Source organism: Macaca fascicularis, chromosome 11 (genome assembly GCF_037993035.2).
Source record: "Macaca fascicularis isolate 582-1 chromosome 11, T2T-MFA8v1.1".
NCBI classification, from domain to species: domain Eukaryota; kingdom Metazoa; phylum Chordata; class Mammalia; order Primates; family Cercopithecidae; genus Macaca; species Macaca fascicularis.
In genome coordinates, this window is record NC_088385.1 from 70,826,315 (window position 1) to 70,848,628 (window position 22,314).

General features: G+C 37.7%; 1 protein-coding gene across 5 annotated transcripts in view; it reads left to right on the top strand.

Annotated features, from left to right (window-relative positions):
* Window positions 1–22,314, top strand: part of SRGAP1 (SLIT-ROBO Rho GTPase activating protein 1) — a 306,426-nt gene that overhangs the window by 208,694 nt on the left and 75,418 nt on the right. For all 5 annotated transcript variants that reach the window (XR_012420434.1, XM_065524524.2, XM_065524525.2 and 2 more), the window contains 2 exons: window positions 16,480–16,701; window positions 19,300–19,401. Coding sequence is in view for 4 of the 5 variants with exons in the window: in XM_065524524.2 (XP_065380596.1) it covers window positions 16,480–16,701; window positions 19,300–19,401 (324 nt within the window). In the remaining variant the exon portion in view is untranslated. The remainder of the gene's footprint in view (window positions 1–16,479; window positions 16,702–19,299; window positions 19,402–22,314) is intronic.

Below are 22,314 nucleotides of genomic sequence, written 5' to 3' on the forward strand. Positions count from 1 at the left end.
GGAATCCAGCAGTGAATAAAACCGAAGGCTTCACGTTTGTTGACTTTATGTATGAATTGGGAGACAAACTAGAAATGAATTTATATACATAAAAGTACATGTATATACACACACATATAAAATAAGTTATGACAGTGCCATACAGAAAAATGAAACAGAGCTATGGAGGTGCTTTTGATGGAGTGTCCAGGAAAAGCCTGATACTTGAGCAGAGGAGTGAGTTGCAATACCTTGCAGCTATCTGGGAAAGGAATGCCTCACACAAAAGGACTGGCATATCTAAGGGTACAGAAGCAGAGGTGTGTCTTCCCATCTGAAGATACTCATGGAATAGCAAAGGAGGCCAGAATGGCTGCAGCTGAGCGAGTGAGGAGGAAGGTGCTAGGAGATGAGATTGGCAGAAGTCCTATCACTTAGCATCTTTTGGGTAGGGAAGGGGTTTGAATTTTGTTCTATATGTGATGGGGAGCCATTGAAGGGTCTTTTGAGCAGGGAAGTGACATCACCTGGGTTACATTTTAAAGATTCACTCTGGCAGCAGAGTGAGAAACAGACTAAAGGAGTCAGGAGGACACCAGTGAAAACAGGGAGCTATAGCAAGAGTCTTTGCAGTTGCCCAGGCTAAAGATGACTGGTGTGGACTGGTGGCTTGGACTGGTGTGGTAGTGATAGACCTATGCAAGTGGTTGGATCAAAATAGATTGAAGACAGAGCTCTAGGAACTTGCTGCCATGTGTGAAAAAGGATAGAAATGACTGCTAGGTTGAGGTCCTGAAAAATGACTCCTAGGTTACTGATAATGCCATCTACTGAGATGGGGGCCCCAGGGGAGAAGCAGGCTGAAGTGGGAGCAGTAGTCCTGCTATGTCTGTGAAAACTGAGATACCTATCAGACATCTGTGTGGAGATGTAAAGGAGCATCGTCAATATTTTTGGGATATATCAGACTGGAATCACATGTCAGGATTATGAGAGTCATCACCATCATTGTCATGGATATTTATTGAATGCCTGCTATGTAACAGGCAGCATAATATCTAATCATCACAACACTCTGAGGTAAACAGTGTTTTCTCCATTTTATAGATTGAAAAAACAAAACAAAACTGAGATTTAGCTAGGCTAGCTAACTTGCCTAAGGTTATGCAGCCAATCAGAGGTAGGCTTCAAACTCATACATTTTTAACCTCCAGATCTAATTGACTCTGACCTAAATAAGTAACTGTTAAATATCCCAAGTGATACTCCATTTTTTAAAAAGTTGGACTTTTGAAAGATCAGTCTTAAATTTAAAACATGAACAGTTCTCAAATAATATAATGTAAGAAATTGGAAATAAATGATATGAACTTGGTTTGTTGTATATTCAACTGAAATTGAGTACTCTGTTAGTGAAAGTAATTTTTATGTTCCTCGACTCACTTTTAAGGCAATTAGAGTGTGAATATGTATATTCTAAAATGGTTGCTTATTTTGTAGGAATCCAATTTGCATATATAGTGGTGATCCTAACAACCATTAAGCTTGACCCTTCCTGGTGAAAAAGAAACAGATTGATTATTATGCAGAGGTATCTAGAATTCTTCATGCATTTTGAGTTTATTTAGCAAAGTACATCTTATACTGAGCTATCTAATAATAATGAGAAGAGCTGTAATGCCTCTGGTGAGAAAAAGTCAAGACAACATTTTTAATGCACAGCATTTTGTCTGTGAAATGACATGAAAGGCAGTAAATGTATCTTGATAAATTCAAAGCATTATAAAGAGTCAAAGAATTGAAGTTGAGATCTTTTTATGTAAACCCCCAGTTTCCCTTTAGCTTCCACTCATGCCAGTATCTGTCTTTTTTCTAACAAATTTTCTGTGATGAACCATTATGAATGGATCTATTGATACCACAGAAAAGTCACAAATTTTCCATAGAAACTATTATTATAGAAGCAGTACATGTGTATTGCAAAAAAAAAAAACAGAAAATACTACAAGCAAGTATAAAATGATCACTTCTTAATTTTAATTTTTAATTTTTATGGTAATAATCACATCAGGGTAAATGGGGTATTCATCACCTCAAGTATTTATCATTTCTTTTTGTTACAAACATTCCAATTATATGCTTTTAGTTATTTTTAATTGTACAACAAATTACTATGTAGTAATTACTGTGTAGTAATTTATTGTACACTTAAATGTAGTCACCCTATTGTGCTGAAAAATACTAGCTGTTATGCTCTTATTCATTCTATCTAACTATATTTTTGTACTTATTAACTATCCCCACTTCCCAATCACCTCTACTACCATCTGTCTATCTCCGTAAGTTTAATTGTTTTAATTTTTAGCTCTCACAAATGGGTGAGAACATGTGAAGTTTGTCTTTCTGTGCCTGGCTTATTTTAATTAATACTTAACATATTGTCCCCCAGTTCCGTGCATGTTGTTGCAAATGACAGGATCTCATTCTTTTTCATGGCTGAATAGAACTCTGCTGTGTATATGTACCACATTTTCATTATCCATTAGTCTATTGATGGGCTCTTCAGTTGCTTCCAAATCTTGACTATTGTGAATAGTGCTGCAGTAAACATGGGAATGCAGATATCTCTTTGATGTAATGATTTTCTTTATTTTGGGTGTATACCTAGCAGTAGGATTGCTAGATCATATGATAACTCTATTTTTAGTTTTTTGAGGTATTCCCATACTGTTCTCCACAGTGGCTGTACTAATTTACATTCCCACCAACAGTGTACACGAGTTCCCTTTTCTCCACATCCTTACCAGCATTAGTTCTTTCCTGCCTTTTGGATAAAAACCATTTTAACTGGGGTGAGATGATCTCTCATTGTAGTTTCGATTTGCATCTCTCTGATGATCAGTGATGTTGAGTACCTTTTCATATACCTGTTTGCCATTTGTATGTCATCTTTTGAGATATCTCTATTTAGATCTTTTGCCTATTCTAAATTCAAATTTTACATTTTTTCCTGTTGAGTTGTTTGAGCTCCTTATATGCTCTGGTTATTTATCTCTTGTCAGATTGATAGCTTGCAAATATTTTCTCCCATTCTGTGGATTCTCTCTTCATTTTGTTGATTGTTTCTTTTGCTGCACAGAAGCTTTTTAACTTGATATGATTCCATTTGTTCATTTTTGCATTGTTTGCTTCTGCCTCTAGGGTGTTACTCAAGAAGTCTTTGCCCAGACCAATTTCCTGGAGAGTTTCTCCAACGTTTTCTTGTAGTAGTTTCATAGTTTGAAGTCTTAGATTTAAGTCTTTAATCCATTTTGATTTGATTTCTGTGTATAGTGAGAGATAGAGGTCTAGTTTCATTCTTCTGCATATGGGTACCCAACTTTCCCAGAACATTTATTGAAGAGATCTTTCCCCAGTGTGAGCTTGTGTTAGCCCATTATCACACTGCTATAAAGAACTGCCCAAGACTGGGAAATTTATGAAGGAAAGGGGTTTAATTGACTCACAGTTCCACATGGCTGGGGAAGCCTCATGAAACTTACAAACATGGTGGAAGGGGAGGCAAACACGTCTTTCTTCACATGGCAGCATGAAAGAGATGTGCCACGCCAGGAAAAGCCCCTTATAAAACCATCAGATCTTGTGAGAACTCATTCAGTATCACAAGAATAGTATGAGGGTAATTGTCCCCATAATTCAATTACCTCCCACCGGGTCCTTCACATGACATGTGGGGATTATGGGAACTACAGTTCAAGATGAGATTTGGGTGGGGACACAGCCAAACCATATCAATGTTCCTGGCACTTTTGTTGAAAATGAGTTCGCTGTAGATGTATGAATTTATTTCTGAGTTCTCTATTCTGTTTCACTGGTCTATGTTTATGCCAGTACAGTTTTGGTTACTATAGCTTTTGTTACTATAGCTGTTTTGGTTACTATAGCTTTGTAATATAATTGAAATTAGGTAGTGTGATTCCTCAAGTGTTTTTCTTTTTGCTCAGGATGGCTTTGGCTACTGTAGGTTTTTTGTGGTTCAATATAAACTTCAGGATTATTTATTCTATTTCTGTAAAGAGTATTACTGGTATTTTCATAGAGATTGCATTGAACCTATAGACCACTTTGGGGAGTCTGGACATTTTAACAGTACTGATTCTCCCAATCCATGAACATGGAGTATCTTTCCATTTTTTTGTATTTTCAATTTCTTGCATCAGTGTTTTATAGTTTTTATTATAGAGATCTTTCACTTCTTTGGTTAAGTTTATTCCTAGGTATCTTCTTATATTTGTAGCTATTATAAATGGGATTACTTTCTTGATTTCTTTTTCAGATTGTGTGCTGTTGGCATATAGAAATGTTGATTTTGTATTCTGTAACTTTACTGAATTTGTTTATCAGTTCTAATAGTTTTTTTAGTGGCATCTTTAGCTTTTTCCAGATATTCAGATCATATCACCTATAAACAAGGATAATTTGACTTTTTCTTTCCCAATTTGTATGTTATTTCTTTCTCTTCTCTGATTCCACTATCTAGGACTTCCAGTGATCACATTCTTACCACCTAAGGTAATCATTGTTAAAGCTAGACTTTCTCTATGTCTGTATACTCACATTTTTAAACCAGAAGGACAGTATGAAATAATATTTTACATAGAACATTCTAACCTACTTTTTAAAATCAATAATCTTTATCCTTCCATCTCAGTAGATTTTTGTCTCATCTAATACATACCACATTTCCATTTGTGACCCCAAGGAATGTTTCACAGCTGATGTGTCTAGGCAAGACCTGATTTAGGATTACACACTATGTCTGGATGATATGTCCCTTAAGTTTTTTTTAATCCAGCAAAGTTCTTTTATTTATTCATTTATTTATTTATTTATTTAGAGATGGAGTCTTGCTCTGTTGCCCAGGCTGGAGTGCAGTGGTGCAATCTCGGCTCAGTGCAACCTCCACCTCCCAGGTTAAAGCAGTTCTTCTGCCTCATCCTCCCAAGTAGCTGGGATTACAGGTGCGGACCACCACGCCTGGCTAATTGTTTTGTATTTTTAGTAGAGACGGGTTTTCACCATGTTGGCCAGGCTGGTTTCAAACTCCTGACCTCAAGTGATCTGCCTGCCTCGGCCTCCCAAAATGCTGGGATTGCAGACGTGAGCCACCGTGCCCAGCCTAATCCAACAAAATTCTCTGTTGAAGAGACATGGACAGGTGTTCCTCAGAATGCCCTAGCTTCTGGATTTGTATATTACCTCCTTATGTCATTTATCCTGTTTCTTTATCCTCTATATTCTTGCAAGTTGAACTTTAGATAAAGGCCTGATGAGTTCAAGTTAAGCACTTTGCAATAGAATACATCATTAAGTGTGTTGCCACATCTTACTTAGGCATACCACAACATCTATTTAACCCATCAACAGTGATGCTAAAATTGCTGTCTTTGGGCGATGTGACTTCGATTTCCTACATTTTATAGTTAAGTCTTCCCTCCTTACAACAGACTATGGATATTTTAAAACCTCTCAAATTTGGATTTTATTACATTGGAAATCTACTAATTTGGAACTCAGCAACATCTGAGCTATAATTTACGTTGTTCAGCAAAACTCTTTCTTGTAGTAAAAATTAATGATGTAAACTAAAGGGGAGTAACAATTTTTAAAATGTTTTTAAGCACTTCAGACTAATCAGTTTACATATATATCATTGACACTGTATTTAATGGAATCTTCTTTTGTTAACTACTACAGCTAAAACTTTTAATAATTCAACACTTTAATAGACAAATTTGTGTTTTCTGTATATTTAGAGGTGATCTGATGGTTTTAAAAATATTTAATAATTTCCAATTTTTATCTATTTGAGAAACCTTTACCTATCAATATTAGTTTGAATTACTAAAGTGCATTCTCTCTTTCTCTGTCTGTCTCTCTCTCTTTTTCTCTGTATCTCTCTGAGAAATTGCTGCCAATGTAGAGAATCTCTAATGATTTATAAATAATGGTTTTTGGAGGTCTACTGAAATTTATTTTTAGTAAATCTTACATACTTAATTGTGCCTTGTTAGGATCAATGAATGAACATTATGATGAGTTCCATCACTGAACATGACTCCTTCATAAACTTAGTAGGTAAAAATTAATTTCTTGATCAAGTCCAAGTTGAAAATATTAGATATCAGAACTCTAAAGTTTATTGATATTGATGGTAATTCAATGAAGAAAATGGCTCAATTGTTAACCAAGTATCTATTATTTTATTTCAGCTGAAAATATTTGAATGTAGTATACCAAACAAGGATTGGACACTTCTGGGTACTCCAGATATTGAATTATGTCTCGGGAGAAGGGGAGGAATTGTGATTGGGCAGGGGGAACTTGGAGAACTTCTGAAATATCAGTAACATTAAAAGGAACATAAGCTGGCCACAGTGGCTCACACCTGTAATCCCAGCACTTCGGGAGGCTAAGGCAGGCAAATCACCTGAGGTCAGAAGTTGGAGACCAGCCTGACCAACATGGTGAAACCCTCTCTCTACTAAAAATACAAAAACATTAGCCAGGCATGATGGTGGGTGCCTGTAATCCCAGCTACTCGGGAGGCTGAGGCAGGAGAATCACTTGAACCTGGGAGGTGGATGTTGCAGTGAGCCAAGATCGCGCCATTTACTCCAGCCTGGGCAACAAGAAGAAAAGTCAGTCTCAAAAAAAACCCAAAAGGAACACATATGTTTTGTACTTTTCTATAAGTATGTCATATTTTAATATTTAAAAAATAAAAAGGATGGAATTACTAAAATGATAAATATATGCCTTAAATATGTTTAATCTAAAGCTTACCAATATAGTTTTACCTGCCGATCTTTTAATATTATGATTTATCTTTTTGTTCTTTGTTTTTACTATGCATTATATACTTTTAATGATTTATCTGTTGTACAGAGTTCAGAGTAATCTTCCTTTACACAAATCACTTTAGTTGTGTATTATTTATAATTTCTAGTTTTGAGGGTTTTTTGGTGAAGAAAAAATATTCTGGACATTTACAATGTTTTCACAATCTTGCACAGTTATTACACCTTTGCCTCATCTAATAGCAATTTTCTTTACTCCTGAGTCTTTCCAACAATTTTTTAGACTTATTTTATCAGTTTATTTAATAGTTAATTAAATTATAGTTATAATAAATATAAATGGCACAAATATTGCACAGTCTGTTCTTGGAGGCATACAGATGAATTGTTGGAGCAGAAATGTAGAGGAGTATTAGAGAGCACCTACTGGCTGTGTGTGTACACATTGCCATTGGCATTGGTCATTATGCTTTAGAACAAGGGTGGATAAACTTTTTCTGTAAGGGGACAGAGGGTAAATATTTTAGGCTTTGTGAGCCCATATGGTTTGTATCACAACTATTCAACTCTAGTGCAAAAGTAGCTATAAATAATAAGTAAGCAAATGGGCGTGGTTGTATCGCAGTCAGACTTTATTTACCTTACCAAGCTCTGGGCTGGATTTAGCTCACAGGGTCTAGTTTGCCGATCCTGATTTATAAAATGAAGCAAGTGTTAGTTAACCTGGAGTATCACTTAAACAGAAGACTGTTGAGAGTGCTTCTCCTCTGTCTCTGAAGAAACTCCTAGATAAATTTTAGTTTGTAAAATAACAATCTCCTAGTTTGGAATCAAGTGGGAGGTGGAACACAGTGTTAATTTCACAACAAATAAGGACTTTTATTATGTCATGCTAAAGAATAAATATGAATTGTAAGAATAAGTATATTGCAAATATTGGCCAAAGGAAGTTTAATTGGTTGGGAGAATAAAGGTATCATTGTAGAGGAAAATAGATTGTAGTTTTTGTAAATAACAGGTAAAATATCTGTGATAATTATTATCCCAATATTAAGTGCAAAAGAGCCTATAACTTATTATCCTGTAAGAATGAAAATATGTTACAAGCAGAAGAAAAATCATACAGGCAACAAATATTTGTAATTGAATGCTGAGAGTTCCAAAAGATTATGATTTGCTAAGAGAAAAGAATTAGAGTACAAGTCTTAATGCTAGGATTCTCTGATCTATAATCAGATTCAGCACGCTGAAAATATGGAATTCTTAAAGCAACTGGTTTTGGAATTGCATTACTGATAATGTAGCCTCTTCCAGTTCAGTTCCACACCTTCAGAATGTATTCAGAGAAACTCAGTCCTCAACAATAAAATTCTATTAGTGCTTTCTCCCAGAGCACCTGCCCAGTAATAATAAAGTATTTGTCATCCTTGCAGAACAGTTTCATGGTCTCCAGTTTCTCCCTATAAACATTTGCAGGTTGGTTGAGAGTGTGAAAGATAAATGTTTGTTATTATTATTATGGAATATTGCCAAGGAATAATCCCCTACTCCAGCCAGTTTTCTTCATAGCGATTATCTGTCACATGTGTTTTATTGGCCATTTATGCAGAATAAGATTGAAATTAGATTGCATCATATATTTCATGCCATCCTTTTTTATCTTTTCTGAATAATCAGCTACGTTAAAGCTTTTAGCCTTATCTTTTTTGTGTCTTGGGACATGTGTTTAATTAAAAAGCCAGCTTATTCACGGTTCAGAATTTTCTTAGTTTGACTTTTCCCCCATATAACAGTATTAAGATTTATCCATGAAAACCTGTCCCATTGTAGTACTGTATTCCCCATTAGACCTGAACTCCTATTAGGAAGATTATGGGCCGGGCGCGGTGGCTCACGCCTGTAATCCCAGCACTTTGGGAGGCCGAGGCGGGCGGATCACAAGGTCAGGAGATCGAGACCACGGTGAAACCCCGTCTCTACTAAAAATACAAAAAAAAATTAGCCGGGCGCGGTTGTGGGCGCCTGTAGTCCCAGCTACTCGGGAGGCTGAGGCAGGAGAATGGCGTGAACCCGGGAGGCGGAGCTTGCAATGAGCCGAGATCGCGCCACTGCACTCCAGCCTGGGCGACAGAGCGAGACTCCGTCTCAAAAAAAAAAAAAAAAAAGGAAGATTATGGCGAGATCATGTTACATGGTTAGGATATTGTAGTGATCATGTAAACTGATTTAGGCATGGTTTATCCCTTTGTGATAGGGTATTTAAAAACTGAAATGAGTTGGATGACTGAGGTAGTTGGCTCTTAAAGTTCTTTTCAGTGGAGGTTCCAGGGGCATTTGCTTAAAGGAAGCTGCACCGATCTGGTTTCCTCCTGCAGTATGGGCTGTTCTTTCTCTTTTCTCATTCTCCAGTGCTCACTTATCCTTTTTGGCTGCACTTCTGAATATTGAGAGTCACCTGAGGCAGGATTTCTTGCTTCCATGGCTTAAGTACCATCTGACGGCTCCTAGATTTTTACCACCAACCTTGATCATCTTCCTGGGCTTCAGATTTGTACATCAACTCACTACTGAGCATCCCTAACCAGATGTCTAACAGGCATCTTGAACATGTAAAATACTCAAAACACAACTATTTATATCCATTTGCCCTACTGTCATCATCCTCCACACACATAACAACTTTCTTCTTAGTCATGTTTCACACCTCAGAAAATAATGCCACTTTCCGCTAAAAACCAGTTCTCTTGTTCCACACATATAAATTCATCAGCAAATCCTGTCGTCTTTACCTCGTAAATGTCCCAAACCCTGCCGCTTCTCACTAGCTGTACTTGCAGTTTCCTAAATAAAGCCTCTTCATTCTTAGACTGCACTATTGCAGTAGCTTCCTAAGCTTCCACTCATATGTTCCAAAAATCCATTCTCTTCCCAAGCAGCCAGAATATTGAAAAACATCAATCACAGGAGTTTAAGACCAACCTGGCCAACATAGTGAAACCCCGTCTCTAATAAAAATTAAAAAATTAGCTGGGCATGGTACCAGGTGCCTGTAATCCCAGCTAGTTGGGAGGCTGAGGCAAGAGAATCACTTGAATCCAGGAGGTGGAGGTTGCAGTGAGCTGAGATCATGCCATCGCACTCCAGCCTGGACAACATAATGAGACCCCACCTAAAAAAAAAAAAAAAAGAGAGAAACATAAATCAGATTTATCAATTCCTATTTCATATTCTCCAAAGACCTCCCATTGTCCTTAGAATAAAATCCAAACTATTCACCAAGACCCTTTATGAACTGATGCCCACCTACATTTAATGTCGTATCTTGCAACTTTTCCCTTAGTCACCATACATCAGGTACATTGGCCTTCTGTGTTCAGAACCACCAAACTTTTTCTCGCCTGGGGCCTTTGTGCTTTTTGTCTGGAACACTCTTCCAGAGCATTGCAGGACTGACTGCTTCTTTTCATTTATGTTGCATTTCAACTGCCCTATATAAAAGGACAACACCCTTTCCCCTAACACTCTCCCTAATCCTTTGACCCTTTATCTTATCCATAGCATTTACCATCTGGCCTGTATTTAATTGGGTTTGGTTTGCTCATTCTCTCTCCTTTCTCATTATTTGATTCAGGCTGGTTATAGAGATTTTAGCCTAGGAAAAATGAGTAGCAGCTCCTCTGAAGGAAATGATTGTCCATTGGTATATGGGTGGGAGATGTGTTAGGCAACAAGTGATAATTTGGCCTGCTCATTGACTCAGGCATATGCAACTCACTCCTTTTTGGTACTTTGTACCCATCCCTGTCACACAGATGTGCCATTTTGATCTTTTCATTGCTCAAGAGAAAACTCAAAACTTTTTCTAAATGTTTGGTTACAGTTGTTAAAACAACAAGAAGAGTTAAATTGTTAGCTGGCTCTCTGTGGACCTTCAGGAACCCAGATATGAAAACTGGTGTGTAAAAGTTGCCTGTAGAAATTTAGACATCTGGTTCAGTCCTGCAAGATGCCTATCTCTCACAAAATGTTTTTGTGGTTTCTAGGGTGAAATTCTGTACAGTTAGGAAAATAGAGAAGGTCAAAGAGGTAGTTATGCAGAAGAAATCCACTTTCTTCATTTGACTACTGTGTAAAAGCTCTGAACGTTTCTATTTCTGGTGTGTTATAATTCACTGTGCTTAGGTTGCACTATTTTGCAAGAAGGCTCAAAATAAGGAGTGGATAGAGTCTATACCCAATATCCATGGCTTTAGAATGACCACAGCCAGGCTTATTTCAACCCAGAGATAAGACCCAGGACATGAGATCACAGAAGGCTCTCAGACAGAGACCAGACTATAGAAATGAAGGTAGAATAATTCTGTAGAAGAGGTAGAACACTTCCTTCTTTTCCATTCTCATGACAACTGCTGAATTCTGCAGTCACATGGGAGCCTGGGGCTGCCCTCCAGTTACTCCAGGGCAACCCTGACAAACGACCTTGGCTGCTACTGTTCTTGAAACATGAATGTCAGACCTGTTTCCCATGCAGTTCCACTATGGTAACTCCCGTTTTAGGAGCAAACTTCTACCCCACTAGGGCTCATATCATGGAGTTATGCCAAAAAATAGAAAGTATTCTTCCTGAACAGCTGTGATTCAGTTATACCTAACATTACACATTATACTCACCATGTTATTTCAGCCAACTCTCAGCATTTGTCACAGTCCTCCATACAGATGGTCCTCAACTTACAGTGGTTCAACTTACAGTTTTTCAGCTTTACAATTGATTTATCTGGATGTAACTCCATTGCAAATAGAGGAGCATCTAGACTTACAATGGCTCAACTTGCAACTTTTCGACTTTACAATAAGTTTATTGGGGCATTAAGTGCATTTTTAATTTACAACATTTTCCACTTAACAACAGGTTTATTGGGATGTAACCCATTGTAAATTGAGGAGCATCTGTATTTGGATTTCATCTTCATTTTGATACTATTTGCAACCCTTTTGCCTAAGAAAATTAGCCTACTGTGATGATTTAGACTAATGTCTACTGGAATCTGTCTTGACAGGTTTTCAGATATTTTAAAAATGTACATGTGCCCTTCTGTTTCCAACAGCCTTTTCTTCCCTAATTTTAATCCATAATTTTATGTATCCGTTCAGAATTTTTCATCCATCAGAACAACATTGCTTTGTTTTCAAGAAATCTTGTATTGGTTTCTTATGTATTTTCATCACTAAATGCACTTGGGCTATAACTCAGCTCTTTGTGCAGAGGCTGGCTTTTCATATTGTCATTAATAATTCATGAGCTCTATAGAATTACTTTAAACCTTTTAAACCAAGTATCTTGAATCTTAACAGATCCCGTGTCATTTCAGCTTCTAGTTTAGAAAAAAACAAAAACAAAAAAAGATTCAGTGACTAGCCTTGCTGTCTCAGGAGACCTTGAATAAGAATTTTCTTTTTTCTGTATTTTGTTTCTAGTTCAAGATGCCTGAAAATCCTAGAGTGTAGAAATGCTGCCTATCAGAAGTAACAAAACTAGGCCAATTAAGCGATCTTACAGACTGACAAGCATCATAGGGGTCAGAGAAGGAAATTTCTATCAAAACTCTTCACGGAAGCCTCCTGTAGCACTGAAAGCTCAGAAGACCTGGGGAGGCTCCTAGATCAGTTACTAAGCTGCATGCACGCTCCTCCCAGCCTAGGAGGAAACCAGGATGAAATTATCTCTCGCTGCGCCTAGACCTGCAGAATCCAACTGACTGCACTGGGTGTGGAAACATGCACTGATGCTTTTGTAGTCTTCACATTTATTTCCCCAAAGAAACTACACTTAAAATTTTGAGGCATGAGCTAAGTCTTGGAATAATGAAAATTTAGTGTGTATTTTTCAGAGCTCCAAGTCAATCTGGTGGTTGGGATTAGATTGCTTTCTTTTCTTTTTTTTTTTTTTTTTCTGTCTTTTCCTTCTCTCTGTCTTTCTCTTTTAAGTTGTTAAGAGATTTGGGGGTTTTTCTGAGAGGGGGAGGCTTTCCTCCTGATTTCATTCCTCTAGATTTCAATTTTTTAAGTCCCGTTGGAATCAATACTCATAAAATAGAACAGCTTGTCTCATCTGTTTCATTATAATCCAGTAGAATCTATCTTCTTTCAGAATAGTGAGATGTTTTTAAACACTGGTACCTCTAAAAAAAAGAGGTCATTTCCTTTACAAATCTGTGTTTTCATTAACACAAATTTCCTGTCTTTCTTGAAAGATAGAATAATTTTTCAGGCCCTCTGATATGTATAAAACCGCTACACAGAACCATTATAGATTTCGAAAAGCAGGAGGAATACAAGAGGACTTTGTTCATCTGGGACTAGAATTTCTAAATTAACCAAAATGAATCATTCTCTATATTTGAGTACAGCTGATTCCACTGGAAATGTATTAATGATGAGACTGATTGCTGCATTTCACAATTGTATTTTAGTTGCATTTGTAATTATGGTGTCACAGCTACTTTCTGATTTTTTTAAATCAAGTCGTCTTTAATCAAGTCCTTTTTTCTGCTTGGGAAAATAGCACCCCCAAAAGACATGGTTGCAAGCCCATTTACTTGATGATGGGAAAATACCACCCCCAAAAGACATGGTTGCAAGCCCATTTACTTGATGATTGTTTTAGGGCATTGCTTCTCAGACTTTTAATGTGCATATGAATCACCTGTGGATCCTTTTTAACCTTCAGATTCTGAAATAGGTCAGGGGTGGGACTCAGGACCCTACTTTTCTTTTCTTTCTCTTTCTTTCTTTCTTTTTCTTTCTTTCTTTTTCTTTCTTTCTTTCTCTTTCTTTCTTTCTCTCTCTCTCTCTTTCCTTCCTTCCTTCCTTCCTTTTTTCCTTCCTCCCTCCCTCCCTCCCTTCCTTTTCTTTCTTTCTTTCTTTTTTGTTTCTTTCTTTTTTTTTTTTTTTGAGACGAGGTCCCACTCTGTTTCCCAGGCTACAGTGCAGTGGTACAATCTCAGCTTACTGCAGCCTCTACCTCCCAGGATCAAGTGATCCCCCAATCTCAACCTCCTGAGTAGCTAGGACCACAGCACCCACCCCCATACTCGGCTAATTTTTAAAATTTTTTGTAGAGACAGTGTCTGACTATGTTACCCAGGCTGGTCTTGAATCCCTGGGCTCAAGCAATCCTCCCACCTTGGCCCCTCGAAGTGCTGGGATTACAGGTGTGAGCCACCATGCCCAGCCAAGATCCAGCATTTCTAACAAGCCCCTGGTGCTGCCGTTGCTGCTGGTCCACAGACTAAATTTTAAATAGCAAGATTTTAGAATATCTTTACATAAAAATTTCAAATTTAATAGTTCTGAAATAGGAGGGTAAAGATTAGAATTAAATAGGTTAGTTGTAAGAACCAACCTATTTAATTTAAATCCAAGGGTGGAATTAAATAGGTTCTAAAGACAGGTCAGTGAAGGCAGATCCAATGGTTCACATCCTGGTAGATACATCCTTTGTACAAAGGTTGCTTTCTTTGCGACCCCTCCACTATTTTAACAGCAAGCCAATGGACAGCTTATGTTCAAATTCCTTGTGGATGGAGGTAGTTTATTTACTATGCTCCAATCTTTATATGTCTAGAGCCTAGCATATTCCCTGGCACTTAATCCATGGCCAATTAGTGAGTTGAACTGAATCAAACTGAACTGATTGAACTTCACTGGAACAATATAGGGAAAGAACCGAGTTTTGTACCTTTAAAGTCACTTCTTTCCTCTTTAAGTGATTCATACTGCTTTTATGTACAAATTGAAAATCAGCCTGTCAGTAATTATCAGTAATTGATTACTAATTTCCAGTATTATGCTTTTTTTCAAGTCATATTCTCTTAAAATGCAACATGAAAAAATACAAATGCAAATTAAAGATAATGAAGATTTAAGAATCTCAAAGCAGTTATATTCCTAGGAATACTAAATGAAATTCTATCTCCAATAAGCAGACTTTGACAATCATTTATTATTTAAGAGTTTTATTCTGGGGATAAGAGGGAAGGCATTCCTAGACTATTTTGGCAGATTCTAACCTGTTCTTCTCACTTCTAAAAGAGTACAGTTTATTCTTGATCTTCAATAAAATATGCAAATTCAAAATATTGTAGTTAGTGTATTTGCAACCTACACAGATTTCAATAAATGATTGTATCGATCTCAGTATTGCACAAATAAAACTTGAATGCTATTTTTCATTCTTTTGCTATTTGATTTTGCCTCTTTTATGTTTTAACAGCATTATGGAGATATAATTCACATACTATGTAGTTCACCCATTATAAATCTACAGCTGTCTTTCAGTATACTGAGAGTTGTGTATCCATCACCACAATCAATTTTAGAATATTTTCATTATCCCACAAAGAAATCCTGCACCTCTCAGCCATTACCCCCAACTTCTTCCCTCTTCCTAGCCCTCATCAACCACAATCTACTTTTTGTCTCTATAGATGTGTCTCTTCTGAACATTTCATGTCAATGAAATCATATGTGGTCTTTTGTGACTTCTTTCACTTAGAATAATGTTTTCAAAGTTCATCCATGTTATGGCATATATCAGTTCTTCCTTTTTGTGGCTGAATAATATTTAATGATATGGCTATACCATATTTTATTTATTAGTTTGTGGACATTTAGATTGTTTCTACCTTTTAGCTATTACGAATAATACTGCTATAAACATTTGTATACACATTTTTAGGTGGATATGTTTTCATTTCTCTTGGATATATATCTAGGAGCAAATTTGCTGAATCATATGGTAACTCTGTGTTTAACTTTTGAGGAACTACCAGATTGTTTTCCAAAGTGGCTCTACCATTTTACATTCCCACTGGCAGTGTATGAGGGCTCCAATTTCTCCACATCCTCTCCAACACTTGCTATTGTCTGTCTTATTGATTACAGCCATCCTAGTGGGTGTGAAGTGGTATCTCATTGTGGTTTTGACTTGCATTTCCCTGATTATCATTAGTATTTCCCAGTGATATTGAGCATCTCCTCATGTGCTTATTAACCATTTGTATGTCATCTTTGAAGAAATGTCTATTCAGATTCATTGCCCATTTTAAAAATAGGCTTTGTCTTTTTGGAGTTTTAAGAGTTCTTTATATATGCTAGATATAAGTACCTAATAAGATACATGATTTGCAAAAATTTCTTCCCATTCTATGAGTTCTCTTTTCACTCTCTTGATGGTGTCTATGTTTTTTTTTCTTTTTTTCACATGGAGTCTCGCTCTGTAGCCCAAGCTGGAGTACAGTGGCACCATCTTGGCTCACTGCAACCTTCAACTCCTGGGTTCAAACGATTCTTGTGGCTCAGCCTCCTGAGCAGCTGGGACAATAGGCACGTGCCACCACACCCGGCTAATTTTTTGTATTTTAGTAGAGACAGGGGATCTTCAATTTTGATGAATCTAATTAATTTTTTCATCTGTTGCTTGTGCTTTTGATGTCATGTCCAAGAAACCGGTGCCTAATCCAATATCATGAAAACTTATCCGTTTCCTTCTAAGAGTTTTATAGCTATAGGTCTCACATTTTTGTCTTTGATCAATTTTGCATTCATTTTTGTATGTGGTGTTCTTTTACTTTTTAAGTGCTGTGATCTTGGCTACCACGCAAGTCTGAATAGAGCCCTCAGAACATATCTCTCTGCGGAGTACAACCTTGAAACCTCCAGACATGAGGGCTTAGACATTATTGAGAATGCAGTTGATAATTTAGAGCCCCGGAGTGATAAGCAGAGATTCATGGAGATGTACCCTGCTGCGTTCTGTCCACCAATGAAGTTTGAGTTTCAGTCTCACATGGGTGATGAGGTCAGTAATTGATCATTTTTAAAATAATGAATTGTCTCTTCACTTATATTTCTCCTCACTTGCTATAATCTAACAGTTGTAATAATTCCAAGTTGTTTTCTCTCTCCTATCCTTGCAAAGGCCCTTAATATAATGCTAAGATCAGCCGCTACCAACATTTTTTTTTTTTTTTTTTTTTTGTTTGAGACAGAGTCTGGCTCTGTCGCCCAGGCTGGAGTGTACTGGTGCGATCTCGGCTCACTGCAAGCTCCGCCTCCCAGGTTCATGCCATTCTCCTGCCTCAGCCTCTGGAGTAGCTGGGACTACAGGCGCCCACCACCACGCCCGGCTAATTTTTTTGTATGTTTAGTAGAGATAGGGTTTCACCATGTTAGCCAGGATGGTCTCTATCTCCAGACCTCGTGATCCACCCGCCTCGGCCTCCCAAAGTCCTGGGATTACAGGCATGAGCCACCGCGCCTGGCCAGTCCTACCAACTTTTAAAGCAAATGTCAAACACTCAAATACTCACAAAGGTCAAACAGATAAAAGGTGCAGATTTCTGTTGCACTAAGGTTTCCCAGAATAGAAAGTTTTTGTTCTACCTCAAGACATTTTAATTTAATGAAAAGGAAGGCATTTTGCTGGTCTGATAGAATCTGTCTGATGGCTTCTTATAATCCTGATTTAAAGATTCTCATAAAGAAAAGTAATTGTATATGGCAGGAAAATGGAAGAAAAAAAAAAGTACAAGACTTCTTTTAAGACTCAAATTGGCTCCAAAGTTTAAAATGAGCTTTAGAAATTATGACTGTTTTATATCCTTTATATAAATTCAGCTTTCTATCCTGTTTTACCAAAAACATGCATTTAAACTGATTATGAGTTACAGTTGCTTATGTTATTGTCTATGAACAGGAGAAGACAAAAAAAGCCAGTTTATGGAGCATGCTATATAATAGCATTTGGTGTCTCAGCTGTGCAAAACAAAACTCATAGATAAAAACTCAACTCGGCCGGGCACGGTGGCTCGCGCCTGTAATCCCAGCACTTTGGGAGGCTGAGGCAGGCGGATCACAAGGTCAGGAGATCGAGACCATCCTGGCTAACATGGTGAAACCCCGTCTCTACTAAAAATACAAAAAATTAGCTGGGCATGGTGGCGGGCGCCAGCTACTCGGGAGGCTGAGGCAGGAGAATGGCGTGAACCTGGGAGGTGGAGCTTGCAGTGAGCTGAGATCGCACCACTGCACTCCAGCCTGGGCGACTGAGCAAGACTCCGTCTCAAAAAAAAAAAAACTCCTAGATAAAAACTCAGTCTTAACTTATGGTGACAGTCTGTTTTTCAAAATAGATGTAATTATAAGATCATGAAAGATTTCTTTAATGTCGTATTTTTGCTGAAATACCAAGTGTTAAGACATATAAAATATATACGTGTGTATGTATTTATATATAATGTACCTGCTGTATTTCTAATTGGATTTTATGTGTGTTTGATAGAAATGGTAAGCAGTTTTTAAGCCAAAAGAACATGGATTTTGACAAGCAGGATGAGTAGCTTATCCCTTGTTTCCAAAAACAAATGGTCGCTGTTTAAATTTTTCAGCTGTGGATATGTTAAGCATGGCATGTTAACATATCACAGACAAATGACATCAGTTGGATGTTAATGGTTTTATTATTTTAATAAAATAAGTTGGTTGCCCTTTTTTATGGCCAGTTCTGCTAAGGAGCAGTGGTAATCTCTCTAATGTTTTGGAAACTCCATAAAAGGAACCCCCATCAGCCAAGAGCATTTCTAAAACAAGGCAGATAAGAAGAAATTGTTTGTTTCTGGTGCAGTTTTGATAATGCTCTGATTTTGAACTTATCCATAATTGAGATCATGGCCAAATATATTCTATCAAAACCTAAGATAAGTGGCCTCTTGAAGTTCATGGTGAGTCACGCGATTTGGCTGCTATTGGCTAGGGAAGCCATATTTGAAAGATGCTCAAATAGTCATTCACATTTTCTGAGTTTTTACTGTGTGCCAAGCGCTGATCTAAGTTGCTTCTGTACATTGTCTCATTTCATTCCCACAGCAGCCCTGTGTTATAAGAACTCTTATTATTCTCATTCTACAGATTAGGAAGCTGAGGTTTTGTAACTTACCACAGTCACCTGGCTAGTAGGGGACAGAGCTGGCATTCGAGTACAACTGACTGACTCGAGAGCTCAGACCCTAACCAATAAGCCCTGCTGCCTTCTTAATTTATGTCTGTATGGTCCACATGAATCATCTTCTGCCTCTGCACAAGAGCCATTAAGAATTCCACGAGTGAGATTTCATCATCAGAGCTCCATCGCAGGAACTGCTCCGTTCTTACCACAGTCCTTCCTGCAGCTGCCATCTTCCAGTCGTAGCCAGGCCAAGCAGCTGCATTCTACTGTTGCAGCTTATGTAACAGCTCCATATTTACAAGAGAAGTTTTGATGCGCTTATTAAAAGTAAATATGTAATTGGAACCTTGAGAGGATTGGTGTGATTCGTGCGTCATTTAAATAGGAGAACCGTGCTTCTGGAGGTGGGTCTGTGGTGCCCCATTGTAACTGTGGTTTCTCATTCTCCATCAGGTGTGCCAGGTCAGTGCCCAGCAACCAGTCCAGGCAGAGCTCATGCTCAGGTACCAACAGTTGCAGTCCCGCCTCGCCACGCTCAAAATCGAGAATGAAGAGGTGAGCATGCGTTCATCCTGCCACACCAGTGTTCTGAATTCAGATATAACTGGAAGGCATTCTCACATGATCTAGGCATATTTAATATTCAAGATTCAACCTCTTCATTATGTATTTCCTGCTCTCAGGGTTCCTGTAATACTCTTTGTAGGGGATAAATACAAAGATTCTGTATTCTGCCACAGATTAATATTTTACTAGACACTCACTGCATATACATGTAAACATAATTTTTTTACCTTAAATTGTAATTCATACTGAAAATAGTTCCCATGGGTTGTCAAATTCAACATATATGTACAAAAATATACCATCCTGTGTACAGTGGAACTTTTGACTAATATGTTAATTTATTTTTTAAAATATTTTGTAGAGATGGGGCCTTGCTGTGTTGCCCAGGCTGGACTCAAACTCCTGGCTTCAAGCAGTCCTATCTTGGCCTCCCAAAGTGCTGGGATTACAGGCATGAGCCATTGTGGGGCCTGGCCCACAGTGTGCTATGTTAATTTAACCCTAACTTTTAAAATTCACTTTTTTCCCCTTATGCTTTCCTATATTCTCTAAATTTTTGGTACTGAACATGGCATTACTGATATAATTAGAACAAAATCATATTTTGAAATGGTACTTGAATGAGGATAGACAAATGTTTATTTGCCAGCATTAGTATATTTAAATGAATAGAGTATAAAATATGAATTATTAATATATGTTGAGTTAGGAAGCAATTATACAATTCAGCTGCCTATTTCTGAAATTAACTTACTTGAATCCACGTTCTCCTAAAATAAAGATACGAACCACAAATGTTTCTTGCATTAATCAAGGCTCCCAATTGTAATTTACAGGAACACAAGTTACAAAGTTAACTATTGGTCAGTGTTTGCAGTATCCTCAGACATCACTGGATTTGTGTTCAAATGACATTATCAGGACTCTCTCTCTTTTTATCACTTTGAAGTGATTTCTTCATGTGTGTTGGTAGTGTGTTGGGGATAGAGGCAGAACTGTGTGGTCCCTTTTAAAGCTTGCCATCCCACTTCATCCTAGCATCCTTGTCTCTGCAGTAGGACTGACTCTTCACTGACCTGGCTAAAGTCATGCATACTTCTGGACAAACGATTCCATCTAGGAGATGAGATTCTGTCATTGGCCAGCCTGGAGAATGTGCAGCTCATAGAACCCTTTGATTGAGAATTCCAACAGAAATAGTGTATTTCTAGAGACAATTCCCAAAAGAAAGGATTGTGGGACAGAAGTGAAAAAATAACTTACAATGATAAAGTGAATATCCAAAATTCACTTTCATACCCTGTTTTGTTTTAATCCCACCAGGATGTTTGAGCTCTGTGTATTTGTTTCTGTTAAGAAAGAATGATGTATTTTTAGACCGGTATAATTTGGTCAAAACCCATTGTAAATTTTGGCTTTTATTATTCCTAATAGAAACAAACCAGCCCTTATTCAAATGTGTGTATTTAAGATGCAACCAATGTAATCTCTATATAGAGTCCCACAAACGAACCTTTCCAAAGGAAAGCTACTGCTCACCTTGAAGTAGCGTTTGAGAGCCTAGGTTTTGGCTAGGCTTCACAAAATACCTAATGCAGTTTACTGGATCCTGTTCTATCTACAGTTTGTATGTCTAGTGACTTCCCTTGTTTTTCCCTGCATATCCTTCTGCTGTTTTATTTGGATAACATTCTCTAAACTCAAGGAAAATAGGGTATTATACACAAAGTCAAAACTGGCAGCTCAAGGATATGTTTTGTTTGGCTCCCAAAGTTTTGACCTGTTTTTTTAAAAAAAGGTCTGGCTACTCTGGCCCTGCACTGCTTCATGAATTGAAGAGCTGGGGCATTTGAATTCTACTTTGCCAGAGTCATTCAACTCCCAGTTCTCTTACAGTGAACTGTTTGTGTTACTTGTCTGGCCTCCGCAGGCCTTTGAGTTTGTGACCCTTAATGTATGCCTTTTTAGGCATAATGTGGAGAAGCACAGTGTCCTTATAAACTTAGAGAGTCAGGCAGTGCTTTGTGAGGGTTAATTTTTAAAAATTCTCTAAAGAACTTGAGAAGCTGAGGGAGGATCTCTTGAGCCCAGGAGTTCGAGGCTGCACTGAGGTGAGATGGTGCCACTGCACTTTAGCCTGGGTGACAGCAGGACCCTGTCTCTTAAAAATATTAATTAATTAAAATAAATTTTTAAAAACCTACTGACTGCAAAATAAAACTTAAAAAGTACTTTTTAAACATTAGCTGAAGCAGCAAATGAATTGGATTATCCTAATGTTTCTTATGAGCATGACTACTGGTTTATGATTTGTTGGACACCGAAGAAAATTTACTGTAGTGGAGTGGGATTCTCAAAGAAAGTAAGATTTAAATTAGATTTTTGATAATCAGTAGATAACCATAAAAATAGAGGGAAGAAAAGATATTTCAATATATGTCAAGGTTCCTTGGGAGAATAGAACAGTTTGGTTATCAACCCCAGTTCTCTTTGGGGATGAACTGAAGGAGAAGGTGAGGTCATTCAACAAGAAGCTTTGAGAGCCAAGTTAAGGAGTTTTGTTACTGTGGTTCAGTACAATAAATACTGAAGGTCCCCAGGGCTTGAGGCTGCATTGAGCTATGATTATGCCACTGCACTCTAGACTGGCCAATGGAATGGGACCCTGTCTCCCCCACCAAAAGAAAGAAAAGTTGAGAGAGAATTTCACCCAAGTTTTAAAAAGCATGGACAGTGCAGCTAAGTAGAACATGAACCTTTTCACCAAATCTTAGAATACCTTAAATAGTCACTTTGGGAGGCCAAGGCGGGCAGATTGCCTGAGCTCAAGAGTTCGAGAACAGCCTGGGCAACATGGTGAAACCCCATCTCTACTAAAATACAAAAAATTAGCCGGGCCTG